The sequence below is a fragment of the Acanthochromis polyacanthus genome, chromosome 6, assembly GCF_021347895.1.
Source record: "Acanthochromis polyacanthus isolate Apoly-LR-REF ecotype Palm Island chromosome 6, KAUST_Apoly_ChrSc, whole genome shotgun sequence".
NCBI classification, from domain to species: domain Eukaryota; kingdom Metazoa; phylum Chordata; class Actinopteri; family Pomacentridae; genus Acanthochromis; species Acanthochromis polyacanthus.
Window position 1 is genome coordinate 12,150,771 of NC_067118.1, and position 12,370 is coordinate 12,163,140.

A 12,370-nucleotide genomic window follows, 5' to 3' on the forward strand; every position below is an offset into this window, starting at 1 on the left:
CTGTTTTTGTTCTTGTAAACACATTTGTAATTTCACCTACAAGACCATGACTGATGGGAATGCTGACCAGAACTTCAAAAATACTGTTGAAGTTGTACTAAACCACAATCGTCCATTTAATATGTGACTACATATAAAGCTATAAATTGTGAAGCTCAGTCGCGACCGGAACATCTTTTTCCATATTTTCCAGGGAATATTGATACAGCAAAAGAACTGACAAATTGGCGTATAGTTCATTTTCACTTCTGTGTCTCTTTGTCAGAATTTGAACACAGCAGTATCTCAGGACTGGTGTCTGGCTCTGCAGAGGCTCATCCGTCTGAAGGAGGAGGAGATCCAGAATGCCAATAAATGTCGCCTGCGTCTGTCTGTTCCAGGCAAACCTGACAAGTGAGTATCAAGTGAGGTGCATACAAGACAGATTCAGAGCAGGTATCCAGATGTTCAGTTTTAGTCAGGTTTTTACCAGGTAATGGTTTGAAATTGTTTTGAATGTTCATCTGATCACTATATTTGTTAGATCTGGTCGTCCAGTGAGCATCATGGTAGTCTTCAACACTCCCAGCCCCCTCAGTAAGATCTCCTGGGTGAACCGGCTGCACCTCGCCAAGATAGCTCTAAGTAAGTTTAGCTGTGTGTGGGTATAAATGAACATAGAACAGTAGTTGCACACTATGATCCAACCCCACAGGTTTTTACAGTTCATATAACATCCAATACTGTCTGGTTTGGGAGGCAAGGATAGTGCTTGATCTGCACCAATCTTCAGGTTGGTGGTATCAACCACACGAGTTTCAGTACCCAAGGCTCCATTACATCGACTCATTTATTAAACTATAAAACACAACAGTTGTTTATTTGTGGCTGTCATTAGTTCTGTCACTAGTTAGAACTCTTGCAAAATTGTTTTTAAGTAATGGTACAGCTTTTACATGTGATTAATTTGGTGGAGTACATCACACTTCAAACTTGTGTTTCAATTTGTGTGTGTGCGTGTGTGTGTGTGTGTGCGCTCGCATGTATGGTGCCATAATTGGGTCAAAAGTCAACACTCTTGCGCGTGTGAAACACGTACCCCACGCGAGCGGAAAAAAGTTTCCACGGGTGCAAAAAACACTCTGCGCGCGCGTAGCAATGTCTCCACGCGCAAGGAGCCTCGTGGAGCTCTGATCTACGCGTGCGGGAAGAAGACTTTTGACCCTTTGTGGGCGGATACTAGTGCTCGCCACAACCTCCCTATGATTGGCTGTCTGCGACAGCAAGAATTTACCCCCCACGTGGGATGCCACTGTATACAAGAGAGGAAATGACACAGTCCACTGGAGCCCCTTTGATGCTGCCGCCGCTGTTCTGCTGTGCCCATGGACTGTAGCTCCGCCGAACACAAACAGAACCGAGCCCGGATCTCCAACTGCCGGTGGGTGAGTGTCTCCACGTATTTCTGGCTCTAAACGGGAGGTCTCAGTGCTCCATTGCGGGGCTGTCAGCCTTTAGTACAGCGATTAGACGTTAGTTAGCTCCATTGCTAACGGCAGTTACCCAGGTGGATTGACCGGAATCGGCCCAGAAGCCCAGCGTGTCTACTCCAGTGATTCTGACAGGGAGTTTAAGAGCGATTCTATAATTAGGGATACATTTCAGATCATCCAGCAAGTGAAAAAATCAGTGTGCTTTTTGGCTTAATATTCTATTTGTTTCCATAGTATACCCCTGGATTGTGCAAAATCCATTAATTGGCAAGCTTAAACTCTAATGATTTTTTAAGTATTCAAATTTAAATTTACACCTGGTTCATTATTTTGTCAACTGTGTTATGGACAAAAGTTGTGTCATAAAAGACATGAATGAAGTACTACGCATTTTATAAAACAATTGTTGGCAAAGTCTTGTGTCTATTCATCCAGGGTTTGGCTGTTTTTTGTCTAACTGCTTTTAAAATAAGAATTTTGAGCTGGGAATTGATATTATATGATATGCAAATGATTTGAGTGATCACTGTGCCATCGCAGCAGGAAGAAATACAAAACTGTCAAGATCCAAGCCGCATATTCTCTTCAAGAGAGATTATAAAAACTTTTGTACACAAGCATTTATTCATGATTTGGCTGTTTTTAAATGGAGCAGAATTTCTCTGTTTGATGATGTTGAACTGGCCTTGACCTACTTTTATGACGAGTTCACTCGTATCATTAATAAGCATGCCCCCATCCGTAAATTTAGGGTAAAGGGAAGGAAAAATCCCTGATTTTCTGCAGATTTAGGAAACCTTCTAAAGGAAAGGGACATTGCTTGGGCAAGGGCTCAGAAATCAAAATCAGAGGCAGACTGGCTCAGCTTTCGTCAGCTACGAAACAAATGCACTTTTCAGATTAAAAAAGCAAAGTCTGATTTTTACCTAACTGAATCTACCAAAAATTTGAACAACCCCAAAAAGTTCTGGCAGGTCATAAAATCGAACAGTCATGTAATGACTAGTGATCTGCCAAGCTCTTTAATTGCAGATTCTGGACCCCTGTCTGATAAGACAGCCATTTTAAATTATTTTAATGATCATTTTATCTCTGCTGGCTCCTTGTTTGAGTCTTTAAATCCTGAGCTGACTAAAGTTGACCCACCCAGTGGAAACTCACCCTTGTTCCCGACTTCAACAAGTGGTGGCACCATCAGCCCTTTTGAGTTTACTGCTGTGACTGCCTCTGAGGTTCAGATAGCTCTGAAGAGACTGGATACAGGAAAAGCTGCTGGGCCTGATAATATCGATCCTTTCTTTTTAAAATTGGCTGCTGATTTTATTGCTGAGCCTCTGGCACATATTTTTAACCTGAGTTTTATTAGTAATAAAATCCCTAAAGTTTGGAAATCTGCTTTTATTCTTCCCCTGTTAAAAGGGGGAGAACCTGGTAATGTAAATAACTATAGACCAATTTCCAAATTATGTGTTTTAGCAAAGTTGTTTGAAAGGATCGTCAGTGATCAATTAAAGGATTTTTTAGAGTCAAATAATATTTTATCATCTTTTCAATCTGGTTTTAGAAAACAGCATAGTACTGTTACAGCTGGTCTTAAAGTTTTAAATGATTTTATCGAGGCCCTGGACAGTAAGAAATATTGTGTAGCTCTTTTTATTGATCTTTCTAAAGCCTTTGACACAGTAGATCACGAACTCTTGACTAAAATTTTACATAACATTGGCATTTCTAAACCTGCCACTCATTGGTTCAGTGAGTATTTAACAAGCAGAACACAGTGTGTGCAGGTGGCTGGATCCACCTCCACTGTTCTGGGTGTTTCCAAAGGGGTGCCCCAAGGCTCAGTCCTGGGACCCATTTTATTTTCAATATATATCAATGGTTTGTGCTCTACTGTGTCAAATGCATTTTATCACTTTTATGCAGATGATACCATTATTTATTGCTGTTCATCCTCACTCACTCAGGCTTTTGAGTTTTTACAAGCTGCTTTTAATGTTGTACAGTCTCGTCTGAGAACTCTGAAATTGGTTCTAAACACTGAAAAGACATAGCTCATGGTCTTTTCAAACACAAGTGAGTTACCCACAAATGTCCCAACAGTGGTAACTCAACAAGGAAACCCAGTTGAGCTGGTCTCTCATTATAAGTACCTGGGTTTTCTTTTGGATCATGAGCTTTCTTTTAAAGCACACATTGCAGGCTTGGTCAGTAAACTCGGGGTCAAGCTAGGTTTCTTCTACAGAAACAAATGTTGTTTCTCACTCAGAGCCCGGAAACTGCTTGTGTCACGCAACATTTCTGCCCCTGATTGATTATGGAGATGTGCTCTACCTCGGTGCTCCTACAAAATGTCTCCAGTCCTTAAACACTGTTTATCACAGTGCACTGAGGTTTGTTACGGGTGATGGTCGCCTTACACATCATTGTGACCTGTACATTCGTTCTGGGTTGCCCTCTTTAAGTGCGCGAAGGTATACGCACTGGCTGACACTTGTATACAAAGCAATTCTTGGCTTGGTTCCTTCTTATTTATGCTCTCTTCTTTGGAGAACTACAAGCCACTATGCTTTACGGTCCTGTGATGTTTTTCATCTTTCTGTTCCTCGTGTAAGAACTGAACTGGGGAAGAAAGCGTTCAGTTTTGCTGCTCCAACAGCGTGGAACTCTATACAGACTGAACTGAAGCTCTCAGAGCTCATCTCACTTGGAGCTTTCCAGTCCTTGCTAATGGACAAACAGCATGAAACCATTAAGCAGTGCCTGTGTTTCTGAATAGTTATGTATATTTGATAATCTTCTGTCCTTTACTGCGATTTTTCATTCACAAAAATGCATTTTTAAATTGTTGTTATGTTTTATACTGTTTTTTTATGTATTTACCATGACGTGTGTTGCTGACCTCTTGGCCAGGTCACCCTTGTGAAAGAGATCTTGATCTCAGTGGGTTTTTTCTTTTACCTGGTTAAATAAAGGTTAAATAAATAAAAAAATTCTGTGGGATACTATCATCAAGGGAAAAAAAAATGCCAAAAATGTCAACTGTGTTACCCAACAAGTGTAACACAGTTGAAAGGGAATGACACCATGTGGACTGTGTTACGGTTGAATGGTAACACAGTCGACATGTAACACAGTTGACATTTCCTCCATTTGAGGCCATTTTGTGCTCACTACAGATGTTGAAGATGTCGCCACACGACCATGATAAACTCAGATTTTTGTGTGCTTTCTTTACATTTTTGTCATTAAAACATACAAAATAAGTACACAAGAAAATGTTGATAACACAGTTGACAAAGAAGTAATCCACTTCAGTGTAAACAATCATTTTGATGAAATATTAAAAAGGTGGAGTGGAAACTTAGCACACTGTGTTCAGATTTCCCACCAAAAAGGATGTGCTGTGTGTGACTTTGGAGCAAACCATTACTGATTTATAGGGGATTTATCACTGGGTAACACGGCTGACAATGATTTCTCGGACACACATAAAGTGACTAATTTCATGTATTTTAATGTTTTTTAAGATTTAAACAAAATGATTATTTTTGAACAATTAATGCTGATATAATATATTAAAACATGTATTCTCTTGTTAAGTTTCAAGAGCAAAGTTGACATTTAAGAAATCGGACAAAAACTGCAAATTCCAATATATAACTAGCTTTTTTTGCCAAATAAATGATGGAACCTGTTAACTTTTTGTGTTAAATGGAAGAGACCAATCATCCGATATAAAACTGGTTATTGTTTGACACAATGACCAGTTATATTTGGAAAAATTGACAAATACACCCCATGGACTTGAAATATATCCCTAATTATAGAAGCACTCTTAAGCTGCTCACTGATAATGAAGAGCTTCCTTGTTTGGTGACAGCAGAATAGGTGTTGGTAGCAGCTGCAGTCACACGACTCCCATCTGACGTTGTTTGTAAAATCTTGTTAAAGTTACTGTAACTGAATGCTGGTGTATGTTTGATTTGTAGGTTGTGGAAGATGACGAGCTGACTGTGTCCCCTCTTGTAGGATGCTGTGAGAAAACACCGGAGAGACGAGGAACCAAGAAGCAGAAACTGGAGTGATCAACCATCAACATTTGACATCAACCTCTGAAGTTCATTTCTTTATTGCTGAAATAAAGTTTTGGTGAATGTGGTCGTTTCATTTTAATATTGTCAATATAAATCCCACCGGCACCAATCTTAGTGCCTGACGGCGCCGTAGAAGGGTAGGTTGGTAGCAGATGAGCTTGCTCATTTGCAAAAAGAACATCAAATCCTAGATGGCTGCGCCCATCTACTGGCCGGATTTCATACATACACATAGCGCCAACCGCAGTCTTCTCTACTGTGACAGGTGACGTCATTTCCTCTCTTGTATACAGTGGCATCCCACGTGGGGGGTGAGTTCTTGCTGTAGCAGACAGCCAATCATAGGGAGGTTGTGGTGAGCACTGGTATCCGCCCACAAAGGGTCAAAAGTCTTCTCCCCGCGCGCGTAGATCAGAGCTCCACGAGGCTCCTCGCGCGCGGAGACATTGCTACGCACGCGCAGAGTGTTTTTTGCGCCTGTGGAGACTTTTTTCCGCTCGCGCGGGGTACGTGTTTCACGCACGCTCGAGAGTGAATTACGCACGCGTGACTTTTGACCCAATTATGGCACCATACGCACGCGTGTGCGGCGTCAGAATCGATTCAAAACAATCAAAGCAACTCGCAGCAACATATGTGTACATGCATGATTATTATGTTACTCGTGCGTGTGTGCGTGCGTTGTAATGTGCAGATTGTATTTGACGTGTAACAAGAAGCTGCATACCTATGAAGCCGCGCGTGCACGCCTGTCTGTCACTGTTTGACAAATACCGTTACGCACTCACACACGCGTGCAGTCGCAATTTGTGATTGTACACAATAGAAAGTTGATCTGCACCGTGCAGATCAACTATTGTGTACAATCAGAAATTGCGACCGCACGTGTGTGTGAGCGCGTGAGCGAAATGTTCTATTATCTTCATGTGAGCGTTAATGCCTGCGTTTGTAAAAAAAAAAACGCATGAATGTTCCACGTGGCCGCTCCGCGTCGTGAGATTGCTGGCGTGCAGCAATGATCACACGTGAACGTTCGCGTTAACGGGAGGCCATTATAAGTCAATGGGGAAACTACATAACACGTCAGGCGTGGTTTGCTGCACAGGCGTCAAAGCACATGCGTGTGACACGTTCAGTTGATAGCTGCGCACGCTTTTAGAATCGATTCTGATGCCATACGCTTGTGTGTGTGTTTGTGTAGGAAAGGAAAACACTTTGGGGTGGGAAAGTGCTGAGGATGTTGGGAAGACAAAGGCTCCATTTCATTGTCCCCTGCTGACCTGCAAAGTTCCTGTTTTGTCCTCTAGGACACACATACTGAAGGTGAGGTGTGTATGTGTGTCTCTGGCTGTAAAGAACTCCGATATAATCTTATGAAATTGAGACACACAAATCCATTTCCTACATTCTACAATTATTTTGTCTTTTGTCTGTATGGGTGGGGAAGGGGTTGGGGTCGTCAAGGGGCAGAGGTAGTGGTGGGGGAGGGGGTTCAAAAATACATTAAATGATTAATTAATTCAGTATTTACTTGATCCATTGATGCATAGTTTGGATTTTATGTAAAGAAAGAATGGCATTTATTTTATGTACTCATTTATTTATGTATAAAACTGAATTCCCCGCCCCATATGTTTATTTTTATTTGTAGTTTTTACAGTTTGTGTTATTTTAGTTCATGAAGATATGTGCTCATATGTTCAATTATTATTTATTTGTTTAAATATTCTTTTAAATAATTAGTCATTTCAACATTTTTCATATCCTTCACAGCAGCAACAGCGTGTTTATTCTATTGTAGCCTATATTCAGTTTCCTTTGTAGAAACATGCGCTAGGCATGCTTCCATTGACATCACCCCGCGGGGCTGTCAGCTGTAAATAAAATGTCTCTTTCTGTTTGTCTAGTTGGAGGCAGCTCTTCACAGTCCATCTCAGTCCAGCCTCCTTGGTTTCTGCACTGCAAGTACATCGTTACCACAGGGTTACCTCTGGGTTAGTACAGTTAAGGTTCCCCTATTGAAAAAAGTGAACATTCTTTCAGTGTGTCATACACATATTCATCAGATCAGTCATTCACCCAATTGCATCCGACGATATCGGCGACATGAATAAAATTCTTCATCCAGCTCCCTTTGTCCAACTTTGCAGTCAAAAGTTCTTTGCCTTCCAGACCAGTGTCTTCTTCTAGAACCTTCTAGAACCTTCCTTAATGCCAAACCTTTTGACAGCATCAGGTTTCCATAACAGTGCTCGACCAGCTTCTTCGTTGTGTCTCATCACATGTCCAGCCAGGGCTAGTCTACATTGCCTAATCATGGCAAGCGTGCATGTGGACCATATAGCGACTTGTTGGTGAGATGCAATTTCCAGGAGATGTTTTGTACCATGCATAGCATTCTGGTATATTAATTCTTTTTGAGACAGTCTTCGATAGTGACTAGAAGTCAGATCCATAGAGTAAGATGGATTCCACTGATGCCTTGAATAGTCTCATTTTGGTTGTTGTTTTAATAGGACATACTCATATTTTTGACAGAGAGTTTAATGCTCCCCAAGCCTTACCAATTTTTGTTTCTAAATCATATGCTGTTTTGGTGAAGCCACCAAGATATAGGAAATCATCAACCTTTTCGATTTCAGACCCATCTAGTGCATGCAATGTCTCTTCAGATGTTGGGTTAAGGTGCATGATTCGTCTTTCCGGAGTTCAGGAACAGTCCAATCTGTCTTGTTTCTTGCTCTACCCGATGCAGAAGGTCTTGTGCTTCACTAAGAGTGTTTTCCAAAAGGGTGATGTCATCTGTGAATGCTAGTTCTGAAAGGACTTCTTCAGGGTGTCTTCTACTTTGATGATGCTTTAGGGTCAGGCCATCAGAGCATTCCTCAGTGCATAGTCTAAGCAGATGATGAAGAGAAAAGGTGCAAGGAGGTCTCCTTGAAGGACGCCAGTGTCTATGGAGAAGAGATCTGTGTTGCCCTCAGGAGTCTTGACTACCGCAGAAGTGTTCATATAAATAACTTTAATTGCTTCAACAATAGGAGGAGGGATTCCATATGCCAGTAGAATTTGGAACATTTTGTTTCTGTCAATTAAGTTGAAAGCCTTCTTGGAATCAATGAAAACCAGTATTACTTTTTTCTTGTGGTTTAGTACCTCCTCAACAATTCTTCCAAGAGCTAGGACGTGAGCAGTAACTGAGCGAAATTGCCGAAATCCATTTTGACCTGGGCAGAGTAGATCGTCAATGACCGGTCTAATTCTGTTGGGGATCATCCGATTATAGATCTTTGCAGCAGCCTCGGTGAGGCTGGTACCCCTGGAGTTGTCACATTTAGTAAGGTAGCCTTTCTTTGACCTACCCCACTCGTCTGCTTTTTTTCCCCTCAAACGTCTGGATATAGAATGTCTTGAAGGTCATTCTTCCCTTTGGAAGCTTCCAGAGCTCCAAAGTCAAACCATCCAGTACTGAGGCCTTCCCTGGCTTCATAGCACCGATAGCTTTGTCCACCTCACTTTGGGAAAATGTATCTGTGCTTATTTCAGGGCTGATGTCAAAGACAGGGTTTATGTAAATGTTAGGGTCGCTAGGATGGTCAGCATTTAATGGATTCTGAAAGTGATTTTTCCATGTAGCCAACCTGTCATTTCCCCGAATAAAGATTACGTTCTTCCTTTTTCCAGATAGTTCCTTCACTTATCACCAGGCTGTTCTAGGATTGCCAGATCCATTGACCACAAATTTAGCAAGAGTTTTGTTGATACGGTTATCCTCAAGCTTGTCAAAAGTTGATTGTTGCTAGTTTTGCTGCTTTGTTTCATTTGAAGAAGCTGCTTTGAGAATTTCTTCTCTTTTTTCATCGGTGAACTACCCACAGTATGTGTTAAACATGGGAGTCTCTTTGGTAAGTGGTCCTTCCCAACCTCATTGCATATAGACACAAAAGAAGTGTATGATCTTTCAGCCTCAGGGAGGGAATTCAGTTTCTCCAATATTAAATCATCAATTGTATTTGCTAGCTTGTCGTCTTCTTTCAAAGCCCGCCAGTTGAGATATTTGGAGCTAAGTTTCTTTTGTGTGTGGAGGCTCAGTTAGACAGTAGCAGTATCGATTTTGTGGTCAAAACCAATAGGAGCGGAGGAAGAATGGGCTTGACAGTCATGAATACTATTTCTCCAACGTTTCCTGTACAGGATAAAATCGATCTGTGACAGATGGCCAGCTGGGTGTCTTCAGGTCCAGAGCCTGTGAAAAGGTTTCTAAAACATTGTGTTTCCAGCCAAGAGATCATGTTGCTGTAGGAAGTCCTTTAACATGGTGCCATTTCTGTTTGTTGACTGATGATATGAGAATTTTCCTCTAATGTGAGCATTGAAGTCTCCTCCAACTATGAGCATGACATGCGGTGGTATTGCTGAGACTGTATCACTCAATAGTTGGTAAAACTCCTCTACTTCTTCTACTGGGAGGTTGTTCTGTGGAGAGGAGCAGGAGATAGCCGTTTTAGGGTTTCCCTTAAACACTGCCATAAGAATCTGCTTACCAACTCTTGTGGCATTTGTTAGAAGGGAAAGGAGACTATTTTGAACGACAATCCCAACACCACTGACTGATGCTCCAGCTTCTTTTCTCCAGACAGATGCATTAAACAGTGTGTGTCAGCCAAGATCGTGGGCAATTATATCCCTTTCTTCATGTATGCGACAGTGTTCTTGATTGCACACAGATGAAATAGGTGTTGATGTGCTTGTTAAGCTCCTCTTTTGAGAATTGTGATGAGAGAGTACGACATTTTAGAGTACCTATGAAATAGGGTCTCTTTGGTCGGGAGAGTCCCTTCATGATTTCGACCTCAGAAGACACCCGTCCGGAAGGATTTGGGGTATCCTCTTCATTAGAAGTTGTTGGAACTATATCATAACCATATCAGGACGGAGTAGCACTGGCTACAACCATGGAGCTGTAGTCTGAATTCATCATGAATTTCTACTAGCAGAAATACTGTCACGACTTGCCAAGACTATCACAGGAGCAGTTCCCCACTGAAGGGGGCAGAGTTTTCTAACCACTGAGCCTTACAGTTCATCAACTTAACAAACAGGCATCAGTGGCAGAAACCGCTATCTCCCCAGTGCTATCACCATCCCTGCTTTCCGAATGGATCTATGCGTAACCCTGCAACGGGTGGCTGGTGGGTGCTATGCCTTGCCAAAGGGCAGCCCGTGATTTGGTCCAGAACAGCTATTTGCAGCTAACCCTCTTATCTGAGGGCCATTCCTCTATCCTACAATCTCCACACCAAATCAGATATGTGGATTAAAATACAGTATGTTCCGGCCAAGAATTGTGATTGTATTTAAATCATGAGGTGTAATTAGTTCTTGATGTCAAACTCTTCTTTTCGTTTTGTGTATGGTTTATATGATCATTTTGTATTTCTTCATTTTTAATTGCATTTTGTTATGGTAAATCTTGTTGGATCTTTTCCTTTGTTGTACTTTTTCCTTTTTTAAGTGAGTGAAGGTGTATAAGCCTATGACTTGTTTAATCTTTTTGTCATATCTATTTTTTTCTGTTGTTTGTTGTCCTATATACATGCAAAATAGAAACAAACAAAGCAGACCAAAAAAACCTGTACAGTAAATTAAAACTTTAATTCAGTGACAGAGAAACAACAGGCAGGATAGCACTGTGAAGATGAAATAAGTACATTTTACAAGCATGATCTACACTTGAAATATCTGAACTAGTTTCTGCAAAGCAATTTACAAGTTTGAAAGGATGAGTTATCAAAATTATTAAAAGGAACAACTTTATATGATTAAATACAGTGTACATGTATTACATGTACCTTATGCCAAAAGAGAGCATAACATTAAACACAGTGTGTACATTTAAAAAAGAATGTAGCTGCAAGGGGACACAAGGCAGTGTCTTATTGTGCCGGTCCCAAGCCCGGATAAATACAGAGGGTTGTGTCAGGAAGGGCATCCGACGTAAAACTTTGGCCAAATCAAACATGCGAATGAAATGTATGACTTCCATACCGGATCGGTTGAGGCCCGGGTAAACAACGACCGCCATTGGTGCTGTCGACCTACAGGGTGCCGGTGGAAAATGGATGACTGTTCGTCGAAGAAGGAGGGGAGGAAGGTGTGTTCGTAGGAAGAGAGAGAAGAGGAACACCAAGAGTCTAGGACTGAGAGTAGGGACTTTGAATGTTGGAACTATGACAGGAAAAGGTAGAGAGCTGGTTGACATGATGCAGAGGAGGAAGGTGGACATACTGTGTGTCCAGGAGACCAGGTGGAAAGGTAGTAAAGCTAGAAGTTTAGGAGCAGGGTTCAAGTTGTTCTATCATGGTGTAGATAGGAAGAGAAATAGAGTAGGAGTTATCTTGAAGGAGGAGTTTGTTAGGAATGTCCTGGTGGTAAAAAGAGCGTCAGATCGAGTGATGAGCATGAAACTAGAAATCGAAGGTGTGATGTTCAATGTTGTTAGTGGGTATGCTCCACAGGTAGGATGTGAGCGGAAGGAGAATGATAAATTCTGGTTGGACCTTGATGAAGTGATGCAGAGCATCCCTAGAAGTGAGAGAGTTGTCATTGGTGCAGACTTCAATGGACATGTTGGTACAGTAAACGGGGATGATGAGGAGGTCATGGGCAGGTTTGGTATCCAGGAGAGGAACGCAGAAGGACAGATGGTGGTTGACTTTGCAAGGACTTTGCAAGGATGGAAATGGCTGTAGTGAATACTTTCTTCCAGAAGAGGCAGGAACATAGGGTGACCTATAAGAG

The 12,370-nt window shown here is 41.6% G+C and overlaps 1 protein-coding gene across 4 annotated transcripts in view; it reads left to right on the forward strand.

Moving 5' to 3' along the window:
* The window catches only part of LOC110971246 (rho guanine nucleotide exchange factor 10-like protein), a 133,006-nt gene that overhangs the window by 108,297 nt on the left and 12,339 nt on the right, over positions 1 to 12,370 (forward strand). For all 4 annotated transcript variants that reach the window (XM_051949346.1, XM_051949344.1, XM_051949345.1 and 1 more), the window contains 4 exons: positions 266 to 393; positions 524 to 624; positions 6,771 to 6,892; positions 7,477 to 7,563. In XM_051949346.1, coding sequence (XP_051805306.1) covers positions 266 to 393; positions 524 to 624; positions 6,771 to 6,892; positions 7,477 to 7,563 — 438 coding nt within the window. The remainder of the gene's footprint in view (positions 1 to 265; positions 394 to 523; positions 625 to 6,770; positions 6,893 to 7,476; positions 7,564 to 12,370) is intronic.